This window comes from Lissotriton helveticus, chromosome 2_1 (assembly GCF_964261635.1).
Source record: "Lissotriton helveticus chromosome 2_1, aLisHel1.1, whole genome shotgun sequence".
NCBI lineage: Eukaryota > Metazoa > Chordata > Amphibia > Caudata > Salamandridae > Lissotriton > Lissotriton helveticus.
The window spans coordinates 156,161,317-156,176,897 of NC_136059.1; the positions used below are offsets into that span (position 1 = coordinate 156,161,317).

The window sequence follows — 15,581 nt, forward strand, 5'->3', positions numbered from 1 at the left end:
CGGTTCGGAGTTCTGACTCCCCGGGATAAATTCTGGACGCTCTTGTACCAAAGAAAATGAATTCGAGAATTATGGCACTCTACGTGGAGTTACATTTGCAATAATTTAGTAGAGGTTAAAGTACCTTGACGAATAAGGAGGATTACAAGGGGTTTATAAATCAGAATATCACAGTGTGGTCAAGGAGATATTAGCTGGATGCTAATTTTTAGTTCACCTAGGCATTACTTTTAAGAACAAGTCAATACATCAAATCTAGTTATTTTGCATTTATTGCACAGTTTGCAAATATAAAAATTAAAGTAATTGATACTATCGAAGGATTTTATTAACATTTATTTGAAAATAGATCAATTTTGTTTCTACTACACTAATGCCCAGCCATAAGCTCTAAAACTTCCATCAGCTTCATAAAGTACCAAAGAAAGGGTCCTCTTGATCGCCGGCATAGCATAGCGTATGTATCGCCTTTTCGACTGACTACAGAACAATCTATGCAGTGTAGGCTTTGAGCCAATGGAACGAGCCGGTGATACCTGACATCACCTTTTACAAGAGCATATGTAGTACTTGCTAGTCTTGTTCTTAGTCTAAAGGGTTTTATACAGTACACCTGACTTCAACAAAGCGGGTTCATTCCCAGAGCTGCTCTCTGTTAGCACAAGATGATGGAGTCAAAGTACTGAGGGTGCACTAGTTTGCTATTCAACGATACCATCTTCATCGTACATCTCGTTCCACCAAATCTTGTATCACAAACAGAAGCACATTACGAAACATTCCAATACAACAGTTGCATTCGTAGGACGGGCATGACAATCTTTTAGAGGACTTTACAGTGCAATAAAATATTAAAGCTTTAATACAATCATGGTCCTTAACTTGTGATGTAGACTTTAGTTGCTCTGTTAATAATTCATTTTTTTGGCAGTGGACCCAAAGCAGAGTCGAACATTCTCAGTTGGTCTTTTCCTGTTGAATTTTTCCACGCTGAAGAAGGTAGAGCTTTTGGTGTTGGGCGGATTGAGAGTATATCTATGGCTCAAACATTCTCACATTATTGAATACCGCATCCTCATAAGTGGTCACTTAAAGGGCCAAGTGTAGTGCATTAAATTAATCTTCACACCATCATCCTCTGCCCTGATGATAGACAGCAGTCACCCTTCACTCGCTTCCAGAAGAGATAACCATGGCCCTCAGTGGCAAATCCCAGGGTTCTTCCTCATGCACAGCCTGTCACAAGGCTGTAGATTAACCCGTTACGTGGACGGGTTACGGAGAGCATAAGTACCTTTTGGAGGTTGCCAAGATACAGATCATCGTAAACAGAAGGGAGAAGCATGGTACAGACCACTGTAGGGGGAGGAGACAGAAATTAAAGGAGTGGATAAAACCTGTAAACGTCAACACAATTTCTTTGGTGGCATTTTCAATGCTGCAAGGCACACATTAGGTTATACATGCTCCTTTATAAACAAGGCTAATAATTTGAGCAGTAAATTAGCAGATTTTCAATTTAGTCTTGAAGTATAAAAAGCAAGTGGTGACTAGCATAGGCTCAGGCTGATTGCCTGCTGGCCCTGCCGGTCAACGTTTGCACCCAGTGATTTGTATGTCAGAGTCTGCGCTGCTCATTGTCCTTCTACTGGCCATAGCATACAAACTCAAGAATGTGGCGAGTATAGAATATCATGTAGTACACTGGACGTCATTTGGAAGAGGGGCTGTTTTTCGAGTGAAGTTCAGCCTTGGCACCTGTGAAACCTCAGAACAAAGCCTGTGTCCTTGCAGGTCCATGTGCAGGCAGCTCACAGAGAACATTGCCATACTTGACCCACTCTTTCTGGGGCCTCCCCAAATTCTATTCCACTCTCGGATGCCTGCTTCTCTCATTTGGTGAAAATTTGCCTGTTGTCGCGAACGGGGAACGTGGGTGAAAGCTTCTTCCAGACATGATGAGGTCCCCGTATCCCTGCTGATGTGAGAAGGCATAGCCAGAGCGGCGGGAGCTTGTACGGCGGAGACGAACCCTGCGCGGAGGAGGTGGTGGCCTTTTCTTCTCTTCCCGGATCTTCTTCTGGACCTGAAAGGAAATATAACAGAGGTTACCAGCAGAACATTGACAAACAATTCAGGTCAGTCCTGTGTTCAGTTTATCAAGAGAGTCTCAGGAGTAGAGTTCCCCCATGTGCCAACTTGTATTCCACAATGCATTAGCAAGTAGTAACTAGATTGGCCTTTTCATAGAAGAATCTTCTCCTAACGCAAGGATAGAAGAAGAGTCCGTTCTCAAATAACATCTAACTACAATTTTTTTTAACCATTTTTATTGCATTTGAACATAATGCAAAATTAGAAAAAAGTGTTTTTGTGTATGAAGTGAATACGATTTGTACTATTAGCACAACACGTGTTGTGGCCGGGTTGTGTCACTTTTTTGGATGACTTTGCGTGGCTTTGTTAAAAAAACAAAAAAACAAATGTAACACTTCCAGGTTCTTGGATTTCACATCCTCTTGCAGGTTGGCAGGTCAGGAAGAAAATAGCACGTACAATTTGGTGTACACCTGTGCCAAATACAAGATGCAGGTTGATTAATTGACCCCCAGCAGCTGAGTGGCTACTGTACATTCCATTATAACATCTGGATTTGGGGGAATGAAAAAGGTCTGAAACTTGCTATGGAACAGCCTTTGATTTTGTAATGATTAGTGTGGTATAGTCTGACTACAGCACAGTTTTTAACAGCGCTTAAGTCAATGAAGCATTTAGGACTTGGCACATCATATTAGTGCACAGAGTATGACAAGCAATACATGAAAGCTAGCTTCAGGGAAGCAACCGGAGCATACATTGTATTATTGTTACAGTGCAGTGTACTATTATAATAAATTGGCACTAGTTTTAATCTTATTATTTGTATTCTTAGCATGAGTGTATATATTGTAAACTAAATTATATAGTATTAGTGTGTATTGTTCTATTCTCCAAACTGTGTTTTTGTAAATACACAGCAAAGGCTGTAGTGGCTAGAGGTGTGTCTGAAAAGGCAGTGTAAAGATGTCTTATTTCAATGTACATGAATGGTATATGGATATTCATATTTCCAGGAAAAATAGTACTTTGACTAAAGGGGTGGTTTCCATACTTTGATGAATGAGAAAAACTAAAAACCTAAGTGTCATGCTTCAATTAATCTCAGCCACTGCTCACTGTGCCTCTACACTGAGGGGCCAACAATATGCAAATCAGTCATGCTCCAATGGGAACTGTCCAGCATGAACTTCTATACCAATGCACCTCAGAAGAAAACTCAAGTAGTCCCAGATTGGTTTCAGTCTCATTGGGCCTCATCAGTGAAACAATCATTAGCAAAAACAAATTCACCTATTTGCTTTGCCAATGCTTTTTGCTATACTGCGTTAGCCTTAAAAAAAGATCAAAGAAAAAAGCACACATATGCAGCCACTACTGGCGCCTGCATCAATGCTTAGGTGTGTACATGCATGATGACGTAAGCATGCGCATGTGTCAACATGTATGGTGGGCCTAAGGAAAGGAGCAGATGTCGTTTTTTCATTTATTTTATCATCAAAAATGATGGACATCATTTGGATTAGTAAATAAAAAAATACAATTTTAGTTTTGTTGAAGTGATTTTTGTACCGCAGAGCAGGCCAGCAGCAAATGGCTCCTGCCGGGCACACCCCAAAAAAGATCAATTAAAAAAGTGTATGTATATGCAAAGGACTGTTAGGGCTTCTGGAAGCATCGGAGGAGCGAGTGGGGGGAGTAGGAGCAATGGAGACGCTTGAGGCTGGATTTGGGGGAGCCCCAACAAAAACACATTGTAAAAATAAAAGTCGGGGAGGTATGAGGAAAGCAATGGACGAGTTTCGGCGAAGGAATGAGGAAGTAACAAGAAGCACGAGGGCGCAGATGTTTGAGGGGAAGTAGCAGATGATGGAGAGAGCTAGGCAACATGTGCACTCCAATGGAGTGCTGAAAGAAAGACAAAAGTAGTTCTCTGAATGTCAGCTGTGGGAGAATACAAGTCATCCAATGAAACAGATGGTAAAGAGGCTATGCTCCAGGGGAGGGACAAACACAAGAAGAAAAAGGCGGGCCTGTGAAAAAGAACCAACAAACGAGCACAACAATAAATCCAACCAATGCTATGCAGTGGGTGAGTTGTAAGCCCAGTTTTGCAAACAGGCAGCTAAAAGCTGAATGGTAGGTGAGACCTAAAAATTTCTTTTTTCTGTAACTTGAAACCTCCACTTAATGGCGCCCTTCAAAGTGTTGTGGAACCATCAGTCCTGAAAGCCCAGGTTCGTTCCACTGCAGAATCGGCTTTAAAAATATACTTTCTGATGGAATATCCTCATGTGTTGCTTGGATTTGTACTCGAGAGCAAGAAATGAGAGAGTCATACAGTGATTTGCGATTACTTAATGTCTGCTTTGCCTTCACCCCCTTTCGTTGGTAGTTAAACTCTTTATGTGAGCATAAGAGTCAAACATTCTGCAGACATAACAAGCTGTTTTAGACTGTTTTAGTGTCTTTAAATGTTCGCATTTCTCCCTGTACTTCAATACCACTGGCACGTCTATTTATTTCAAATAGTGGACTTTTACTTCTAGATTCTGATATTTAAAGAACTGTTGTGGAGATTCCTTATCTAATGCTTTTTTCTTTGATATAAAAGGGGGAGGTGATGGACGGAGCATCTGAACCAATCAAACACTCACACCCAGTCAACAGATCTGGGTTTAATCCATCACCGTTCTTTAGCCCACTCTGCCACTCCAGTTCAGACATGGCCATATGCAAATCAGTCTGACCCTGTGCCTCATGGGAACAATCCAGCCCGAACTGCCAGGCCATGCCTTCCCTGGACCGGAAACAAGCTTCCTAGGATCGGTTTCTGGCATTGCAGCCGTCTTCAGCCAGGCTTGCTTGAATCCAGTGGCAAAGTGAGCAAGGGACTCACGTCTGAGCATACCCTGCAAACTTATGGCGTACAAAGCGGTACAAAAGGGGGTGGTGATGGACGGAGCATCTGAACCAATCAAACACTCACACCCAGTCAACAGATCTGGGTTTAATCCATCACAATTCTCTAGCCCACTCTGCCACCCCAGTTCAGACATGGCCATATGCAAATCAGTCTGACCCTGTGCCTCATGGGAACAGTCCAGCCCGAACTGCCATGGCCATCCAGGCCGATGAGGGCTGAAAGCCCGAAACCGGTCCTCGGATGCTGGTTTCCAGTCCAGGGAGGACCTGGCTTGGCAGTTCGGGCTGGACTGTTCCCATGGGGCACAGCGTCAAGACTGATTTGCATATGGCTGGGTCCAAACTGGAAGGGCATGGTGAGCAAAAAAACGATGGATTTAGGCCCAGATCTCTGTACTGGGTTGAATGTATGACATTGTTCTGCATTCTGTCCGTCACCTGTAGTTTTTGCATTTGTCACCCCGAGTGGGACGGGTATGCTCAGACGTGAGTCCCATGTTCTCCCACTGGAATCAAGCTATCCAGGCTGATGAGGGCTGAAAGCCCGAATCCGGTCCTTGGATGCTTGTTTCCAGTCCAGGGAGGACCTGGCTTGGCAGTTCGGGCTGGACTGTTCCCATGGGGCACAGGGTCAAGACTGATTTGCATATGGCTGGGTCCAAACTGGAAGGGCATGGTGAGCAAAAAAACGATGGATTTAGGCTCAGATCTCTGTACTGGGTTGAATGTATGACATTGTTCTGCATTCTGTCCATCACCTGTTGTTTTTGCATTGGTCACCCCGAGTCTGACGGGTATGCTCAGACGTGAGTCCCGTGCTCTCCATGCCACTGGAATCAAGCTATCCAGGCTGATGAGGGCTGAAAGCCCGAAACCGGTCCTTGGATGCTTGTTTCCAGTCCAGGGAGATCCTGGCTTGGCAGTTCGGGCTGGACTGTTCCCATGGGGCACAGGGTCAAGACTGATTTGCATATGGCTGGGTCCAAACTGGAAGGGCATGGTGAGCAAAAGAAACGATGGATTTAGGCCCAGATCTCTGTACTGGGTTGAATGTATGACATTGTTCTGCCTTCTGTCCATCACCTGTTTTTGCATTTGTCACCCCAAGTGGGACGCGTATGTTCAGACGTGAGTCCCGTGCTCTCCATGCCACTGGAATCAAGCTATCCAGGCTGATGAGGGCTGAACGCCCGAAACCGGTCCTTGGATGCTTGTTTTCAGTCCAGGGAGGACCTGGATTGGCAGTTCGGGCTGGACTGTTCCCATGGGACACAGGGTCAAAACTGATTTGCATATGTCTGGCTCCAACCTGGAAGGGCATGGTGAGCCAAAAAACGATGGATTTAGGCCCAGATCTCTGTACTGGGTTGAATGTATGACATTGTTCTGCATTCTGTCCATCACCTGTTGTTTTTGCATTTGTCACCCCAAGTGGGACGCGTATGTTCAGACGTGAGTCCCGTGCTCTCCATGCCACTGGAATCAAGCTATCCAGGCTGATGAGGGCTGAACGCCCGAAACCGGTCCTTGGATGCTTGTTTCCAGTCCAGGGAGGAGCTGGCTTGGAAGTTCGGGCTGGACTGTTCCCATGGGGCACAGGGTCAAAACTGATTTGCATATAGCTGGCTCCAACCTGGAAGGGCATGGTGAGCCAAAAAACGATGGATTTAGGCCCAGATCTCTGTACTGGGTTGAATGTATGACATTGTTCTGCATTCTGTCCATCACCTGTTGTTTTTGCATTTTTGTTTGATATAGCATGGTCCAGTCTTGGTTAGCCGATGAGCGCTCTAGACCTAGTCGATGAAACCAGAACCTGGATTGATCCATTAACAGTTGAAGGTGAAAACCAGATAGCTGTCGTGCAGTTTGAGTTAAAATAGAAAGACAGTGGCAGGGCCAGACCCAGGGAGGATGAGGAATACACAAAGGACCGATGGGAGGCCACTGATGCTGCCTGAGATACTGGCAGAAGAGTCTCGAGTTATTTCCTGTCAGCCAACACTGAGGGTTGGCTCAGAAACATTACTGATGACACTGCCATCTTGTTGTCAATGTGTCACCAAGAGTGGAAGACTGTCTGGTTCTGGATTTACAACCCTAAATGTGGGATGCTTCTCAGATCATCTGTTCTTCTAGAGAGTTAATAGTTAGGGTTAAGGTGGATCGCTGTTCAAACCCTTTTTATTTTTGTTGTGGTCGCGTGTGCATTAGAGTTTTTAAGATACGTGTCATGCGCTCTTGTTTTTACGCTCCAGATATGAGAGTGTGTCCGCTAGCATTTAATTTAGAGATAAACCTTCTCAAAACCATGAATGATTATAAGTATAGAGGACGCTTTTAGGGTCAATATTTATCAATAGGTCTTCTGATTAGATCTGAGTGATAAATTAATTTTTCAAGGTCGCTCTGAGGTGGGTGTGCATAATTCCTGAGTCTGCAGTCGCAGGAAGATGAAAGAATTGCAAAATGATTTGTCTGGCTATGATAGATGGGGGTGGGGGAAGGGAGTGTGGTCTACATTTCATATGGACTGAATAGACCTTGGCGGTGTGGTCTGGCTGCAAATCATCCAGGATAGTGAGATGGCTACAAACCATGGTCCATAAGCAGTTCTTTACCTATTGCTATGTGAAGTGCATTCACTTATATTCACTAACTGTATTATTTGGGGTGTATGTTTTGGGAAGTGTCACTCAAACACATACAGTATAGATTGAGCATTTGCTGCATTAAGGTACAGGTGTGACAATGTGATGCCAAGGTACACTAGAGAAAGCAAGACAAAGTAACTTGCACACCATTATACGTATGTTAAAAACATCTACTGGCTAGAAGTGAACTCGCTCTTAGAACTGCAGCTAGGTTACCACTTCTGACACAAAAGTAGCAATTTTACAAAACAAAGAAATCAAGTTACACACATGTATCCCTATATGCTCTATTCTTCACAAGAATCTCTCTCTGACATGAACAATACCATGCTTTTTCTTCAGAGACAGCAGTAGATTCTAGGTATCAACTTTGTCATCGGGACTGAACCATACAAGGGGCCTTATTTATGGGCTTTTGCCATAGGGCAGCGCAGCATGCCACCCTGTTACGCTGGCTTACGGCAAAAGGAAAGGGCAGGAATTTGCTTTATTTATATGCTAAGCCGCATTCCTGTCATTTTCCCCTGCCCGGTGCACAATGGGCTGCGTGCGGCGCCAATGGAGCCACCCTTGCACCATAGTGCAAGGGTACCTGCGTTGCAGGGATGATTGTTTTTGTGCAGGAAGAGCCCCTTCCTGCACAAAATCAATCCATTCAGACGCCTTCCTTGTTCTATGTGTGCTGCAGAATGCAGCACACAGAAAATTGAAAGCACGAGGAGAAATGTTTTCATTTCTATTTGTTGCGCCTCCCTAATGCCGTCAGGTTCTGATGCATTCTGCACCCATGGGACCCCCCCTTTTTACGTGGCCTTATAAATATGCGGTGACACATTTTGCCTCCAGAACCTCAAAACAGACGTTCCGGGGGCGCAAATGTTTTTAGGGTTTCCACATTCAATGGTTATTAATTGAATTACTTGTTCAATCTGTGTTCGTCCTGAAAATGTGGCACATACCTGCCTTCAAAAGCCAACATTCATAGTGCCTTCTGCAACATGTCAGTAACATGTCTCCACCCATAAAATACCTTCATCCTCTCAATGTACTCTTGACATTAACTGTTACGTATCAGGAGAATGTTCACATCTTGACTAGCCTAATAATCCCGAGTAGTAGGTGTGCTTTTTTTGCAGCTAGTACCACACCAAAACCCTGAAGTGAATAAAAACACCTCCTTACCTTGTCACTGAAGGTCGGCTTAAGTAGAATTTTAAGAAACCGAAAGCCTAGCACCGGCAGGACACAAAGGATGGTGGTGAGGAAAATCGTGAACCAGACGCTCGGCTGACTTAAAGTATTACGAGCAGTGCCTGAAAAAGAAGAGGTCAATAACTAACAAGATATTCCTTTGCTATGATGTGATTTTATGACAGCCTACTAGGACACACTTTTACATTAATATCTGGGTGGTGGCCTGACAGGATGCACATGTCATGATTTCATTGAAGTAGAAAGCACCTTTGACTTAATATGATTGGATGGTGGACTAGTAGAACGCACCCCAAGCCTTGATATGATTGGATGGTGGACTAGTAGAAAGCACCTATGCCTTGATATGATTGGATGGTGGACTAGTAGAAAGCACCTATGCCTTGATATGATTGGATGGTGGACTAGTAGAAAGCACCTATGCCTTGATATGATCGGATGGTGGACTAGTATAAAACACCTATGCCTTGATATCATTGGATGGTGGCCCAGTAGGAATTACTTTTGACTTGATATAATTGCATGGTGGTCTAGTAGGAAGCACCTCACCTTTGGCATCACTGGACTGTGGCCTTGTAGAACATGCTTTATATTTTAATATGATTGGGCTCTGGTCTGATTAGATGGACTTCTGCTTTGACCTCTTCAGCCATTATGGACCTTTGTTTTGACATCAGTGACTGTAGCCTGGGGATTAAGTCACTGAAGGAAGTTAGGCCCACAAGATCTCTTCATATAGATGGATATCATCTTTGGCCCGATCCTCACATTTCTGTAAGTGGAACCTACCACAATGTAAGTTAGTTTTACTCAAGGAATGCTTCCCCGAGACCGCCCAGTGAATAACAGTCCAAACTAGAGCGTAGATCATTATTGTCCCACTGCTTTGATAAGTAATCACGCTAAAAGAATATGGATAATATAAATCTGATATGTAAACAATGCATAACGCAATAAGTCAAAATTATCACCAGCCTTTGGAACACATATTTATGTGCAAATAACACATTCTATATATAGACATGTTCATATATTTACCACTCTGAACCACACAGAACAGGAAAACCCCAAAATAACTGTATTTCCTTCCTTCTAAGCAGCGTAAAAAAAAAATGAGCTAGTGTTGCATGCTATTGGTGTAAGATATACATTACAATTCCACTTGATATTACTTCATTTCCATAATCAAATAATTAGTCTAATGTGTCTTGTGTGAATCCTGCAAAATTTTCTGCAGAATTCTTGAAGAATATTGAGTCACTCCAATGAACTGGGATCTCACCACATGCACTGACGATCCTTGGCAAAGCCAAATCTTAGATGGAAAGGGGGATAGTGATCTCAGATGTATATCACTTAATGGAGAGTTAGATAACATGATACATTTACCTACATGCACATTTGTGAATGTGACTGTTGAAGAATCAGTATGTTCTTTTGAGAAGAGCTCAATAATATTTGAATCAATATTCAAGATTAAACAAATCTGTGCAATAAACATTTCTCTGATCAAGACAACAGATGCCTACGAAAAATGGCTGCACTATTATGCTAGGTTTTAAATAAAAGCAATCTCATCTTTGTGTCTGTGACTCTATTATTCAGAGTACTAATGAGGTTGGCTACTAATTGATGACATTCCTTAGTAACGGGAAGATCCACCTCTTTACCATAGCGAACGAGCAACTATTTAAATATTTATTTGTCGCATGCCATTGAATGACGCTTAAGTTTAATTTCAAATCTCTCCCTACTAGTTTCAATTTTGTTCCTTCTAAATTGAGGCTGAAAATGTCCACATATTAGTCTCTTCTGGAATCCAAGTAGAGAAACGTCACACATGGCCACAGTGCCAAACACAGCATGACCAGAAACATCACCCAAAGCAAGAGGAAACCCTTGAAATGTAATACTTAGCCAAACCTCTGTCGTAAGAGCTCCACGAACAATCCAATCTACTGGCTGTCAGAAGGCACATCAAGTCTGAACTGTTTTCGCAAGACCACAATACCTATGCATAAGTCTCTAATGACAAAGTGCAAGGCTTACCTGTGGGGATTTTGCACTATACAAATGCACACAATATGCCACAACATTCTAAACAATAATATACCAAGCAAAGCTTTTTTTTATATACCATTCCATACTATATCATATTATGCCATGCTAAATATACTGCAAGTGGCACCACACTGTTCCATAGTATACAGTATGATATCAGTTTAGCAACCTTTTTCTGACAAAAAATGAATGCTTGAGTAGGTGTGTTTTGCCCGTGAGCCATTGTGGGGTGCCTTGAGTTGGTGTGCCCGAGGAGGGAAGTGCTGTGACATAGTAACTGACAAGGGGCAGCCATGGGACAGGCTCCGACTAGGTGTTATTGACCATGTACGCGGGAGAGCTATTGCTTGAGTACCTGCGGGGGAATTGATATTCAAGCACATGCAAGGGAATAAGCGAGTACGTCATGTGTTCTGAAGTAGATTATGGAGTAGAGTATGTGATCTTGTCTATGAGGACCTGCCAAACAGGACTATCCTGCTGTTTGTTGCTCCGGCCCTGTGCATCAAAGGGTAAGGGGCCACAGGCTTTGAACTTTTTTGCTGGAGGTCCATGGAGCAGGTAGGTCTTCTCTGTGATCTAGAACACTCACTGGATTTGCATTTGGGTGTTGGGCTGAAAATTCACAGGATCCATTGAAATGGATTCTGAAGATACCAAGCAAGGCAGCAACTAGGGGATGCATGATGTGCATCACTGTCGAGCTACCAAACAGAGACTGGGGTACCCCAAAGCCCAGGGCATGGGAACTACCTTAGACCTTCCGTACGGTTAGCGTATATTCTTGACTTCCCACCGGGCAGTGTAGTATTCAAATGAACCTGCAAGGGCTGAAGAAGGTGAGTACTCCCACACTGGCTTGCTAGATCCGGTTTCCCTCATTTGCTTGCTTGGAGGGTAAATGTGTCCTTTCCTTGTGCAAGCGTGAATGAGAAATATACAGCTGCTAGAGTCAGGACAGATGTAGAGCTGGGTATTAGATTTCTGGGTGAATGGCATTTCTATTTCGGAGACTGGAGTCTCCAGATTGCGAATGAAACAGCCTGATGAATAAGGCACTATGCATAATAACAAACAGAGAATGCCACCATCAATCTGGCTATAAGTTGTTACTCATTTGTAAAATGAATTCCTGGTGCCAAAGAGTAAGATGTAGGCGTGCTACAAGACTAATTGAAGGAAAGCTTGGTGGCTTTTCATGCGCACTCACACAGTCACTCAACTGTGGCTGAGGTGGTTGATGAGTGTTTGCCTCAACTATCCAGGTCAGTGCTAAGATATGACTTATCTTCCCCACTCACTTCAGTGGATGGTGAGAGTCACAATCAAAGGGCAGGTCCAAACACCATCATTCATGGCCCACACAAAAAGAGACCTGTCATCGAGCCTCAAAAGGAGGATGTCCTCCAGACTCACTAACAAGTCCAGTGGTAGAGTCCGAATTAAGGAATGCGCACCATAAATAAAGAGCTTAGTGATCCCTAGTGGGATAGGGGAATCCTTCCAAGATAAATTCAATAGAAGAATGCATTGGACGGAAGATGTTGGTTTTCAAAGATGGTCGTGGGCAGAAAAATGACCTAATCAGGGAATGAGTGTGAAGATCATGGCTTCCCTTTAGGCACCCCCTCCATGCATGCCATAGCTTCCAAGACCCAGTGGCGATACAGAAGTTAACAATAAGAGCATCTGTTGGATACTAACCGAGGAAGGGGAACGATGAGGTGAAGATGAGGTACATGCCATCGCTGTACATCGTGAAGGTGATTGCGAAGTAAACAGCGAGGCTGCCCCAGATGAAGAACTGGTTCACAGCCGTCCAATATGAGGTGTCCAAACCGATCTACAGGAAGAGAAGAGCAGATAGGAAATTGAGCTGCATGTAACCATCAACCACCCACAAAACAGAAATCTCATTGAGGAGAAGCAAGTAAGAGGTGTGGAGTATTCAACACTCACCTTGGCCACAGTGGCAAACACAGCATGACCAGAAACATCACCCAAAGCAAGAGGAAACCCTTGAATTGTAATACTTAGCCAAACCTCTGTCGTAAGAGCTCTACAAACAATCCAATCTACTGGCTGTCAGAAGGCACATCAAGTCTGAACTGTTTTCGCAAGACCACAATACCAAGGCATAAGTCTCTAATGATAAAATGCAAGGCTTACCTGTGGGGATTTTGTACTATACAAATGCACACAATATGCCACAACATTCTAAACAATAATATACCAAGCAAAGCTTTTTTATATACCATTCCATACTATATCATATTATGCCATGCTAAATATACTGCATGTGGCACCACACTGTTCCATATTATACCGTATGAGTTTATATGTGCCAGTTAGTGACATAACATCATCTAATTAGTGATGTGTGCAGTATTTTGACTGGCATTACAAAACTACCACAAATGAAGGCTATGTTTCCAATTGTTGGGGACAGATTTACTAAGGATCTACGCAATGCCGTGCATCAGGGCAAGCTGCTGTGCCTTGTTCAGTGAATGGGAGGCAGCTGCAAGGAGGCTTGCATTGCGGAGATGATTGATTTTGTGCAGGAAAGGATACCATCCTGAGCAAATACAATTCAAAGAGGTTTTGTCCTCTTTTTTGTGCATGAAGCGGAATGCAGCACACATAGAAAGAGGAAATAACGAGGAGAAATAAAAATATTTCTCCTTGCTCTGCCTCGCTATGGTAGGTGTACTGATTTCACACAATTCCAGGTTTGCAAACCGTAGTAAATCTGAAATTGTGTGAAATCCATGGGTGGATGCACAGGAATGCCTATGCTCCACCTCTGGAACACTTACCACTAAGAAATGTAATGCAGCGTTGCACAAATCCCTGCGTTGCATTACATTTCTTCACAAAACCATGCAAGGCCACGCAAATCAAATCAAGCCTTGGTTGGCTTTGTAAATCCCAAATAAGCCTGTACATTGTCCTGTGTCACCTTGTACAATGCAAGGGTGACGCAAAAGCTTAGTAAATATGGGCCCTGATATTTTTTTGTCTTCACACAAACCAGAGACCACTTGTTCTTGCTGAGTTGCGGTGCAGGCAGACCTGCACTTGTGTGATAATCAGACAAGCCATACAGTACCTGAACAGACACCACCAGCAGCAAGCACGTCTGAGCCACCAAGGCGAAGGATTGGTAGTCCGAGATGGCCTTTCCATCGTCCCGCACAGTGTTGTACATGGCGCCGAAAGGGATGAAGAAGAGGATGAGGGAGTTGTAGATCCCAAGGAACATGCACTTGACAAACTCTGTTTTGTTGAAGTAAATATTCTTCTGCCCGGGTTCGTAAAGCTGTGGGTACTCCATGCTCCAGCGGTCATCCACATCCTGGGGGTCATGATAACAGAGGATGAGAGTCAAGAAGGGGTCGGCATGGGAGGAGAGGGGGTACACTTGCTGTCCACGCGATGACCTCAAGCCATAGCATGCAGTAGTGTGCACTATAGAAACTAGAAACATAGGTTTTCCAAGTATCTACAGCCAAACAATACCAGACAAAACAAAACTTCTTTAAAGGGACACTGTCTGCTCTTTTGGTCATCAAGTTTCATCTCAGATGGTATCTTTAGAAGGCTGCCATGCCTCGTGCAAGCTGTTTATGCTCAGTGAGGTCCTGCACTTGCGTTAAATCACAGGATGAGTCCTAGCTTGATGAATCAGTCTGTCATCCTTCTGGGGTGGATGGTGTGCACCACTGAGTTAGGTCATGATTACACCAAGGGGTAGTGTGCGCCATTGTGAGTGCTACATACATCCATGATAACATGCAGAGGCCTTGCTCGTTGACCGAGGTTCTGTCCTCGTAACAGTAATGGGGTGTCATCACACAAGGCTTAATATCTAGATTCTTGCTACATCAGCCCACCAGGGAAGGTGCAAACTAGAACTTTACAACAACCACTAACCATGTAAATCTTTCCCTTTTAAAGGCTTTGTATATCCCATGAGGATATCCCATGAGGATATTTCCAAGATCTGGCAGACGGCCCTACTTTATGGACCAAAGTTGGAGGCCCCTGGATAGTAAGAGTAGATGATCTATCGACTAGTACAACATGATATATTTTAGGGGAAGAGATATTTTTGAGTGGTTTGTGCCTCTGTGTTAATTGCTAAACAAGTGCCCCCTCACCCCCATGACAGAAGCATCACAAGGCAAGTGCAGGAAATATCTATCAGAGAGAAGCAGGATGTTTCTAAAAATGTAAAGGGAAACCAAACTTGACCATTATGTGACCTTATGCTAAGGCCAGGTTTTAAGGTCATGTCCTGATAGCAGCTTAGTTAAGGCATTATTTGCAGTAATTGCCCATCAGGTGGCCACCGGCTTAAGGTACATACTCAAGAAACAACCTCATCCAGGAAGGGACCCAAGGTCTGCTGCTGCATACACAACTTGCATCTGGCAAGACTGCCCTTGTGTGGTAGCAACCACCATGTCACTGTATCGGTGAGTTATTGTGGCCGATTCTAAGCATTGTCTAGAACTGGCTCCTTTCGTATGATACAGAAAACAGCAAGTTCCCTTCTCTCAAATCTGGGGCACTTTCTTTGCTCTGAACAGATAAAGATATTTCCTATCACCCGTTTACTGATCTATC

At 43.7% G+C, this 15,581-nt stretch overlaps 1 protein-coding gene across 2 annotated transcripts in view; it reads right to left on the minus strand.

The window, feature by feature from the left end:
* Positions 1–254: 254 nt before the first annotated feature.
* Positions 255–15,581, minus strand: part of LOC144817820 (phospholipid-transporting ATPase ID-like) — an 892,949-nt gene continuing 877,622 nt past the window's right edge. For both annotated transcript variants that reach the window (XM_078674658.1, XM_078674659.1), the window contains exons 25-28: positions 14,062–14,307; positions 12,654–12,792; positions 8,859–8,989; positions 255–2,086 (exon numbers count right to left, since the gene is read on the minus strand). In XM_078674658.1, the coding sequence (XP_078530784.1) occupies positions 1,865–2,086; positions 8,859–8,989; positions 12,654–12,792; positions 14,062–14,307 (738 nt within the window). In that variant the 3' untranslated portion in view covers positions 255–1,864. The remainder of the gene's footprint in view (positions 2,087–8,858; positions 8,990–12,653; positions 12,793–14,061; positions 14,308–15,581) is intronic.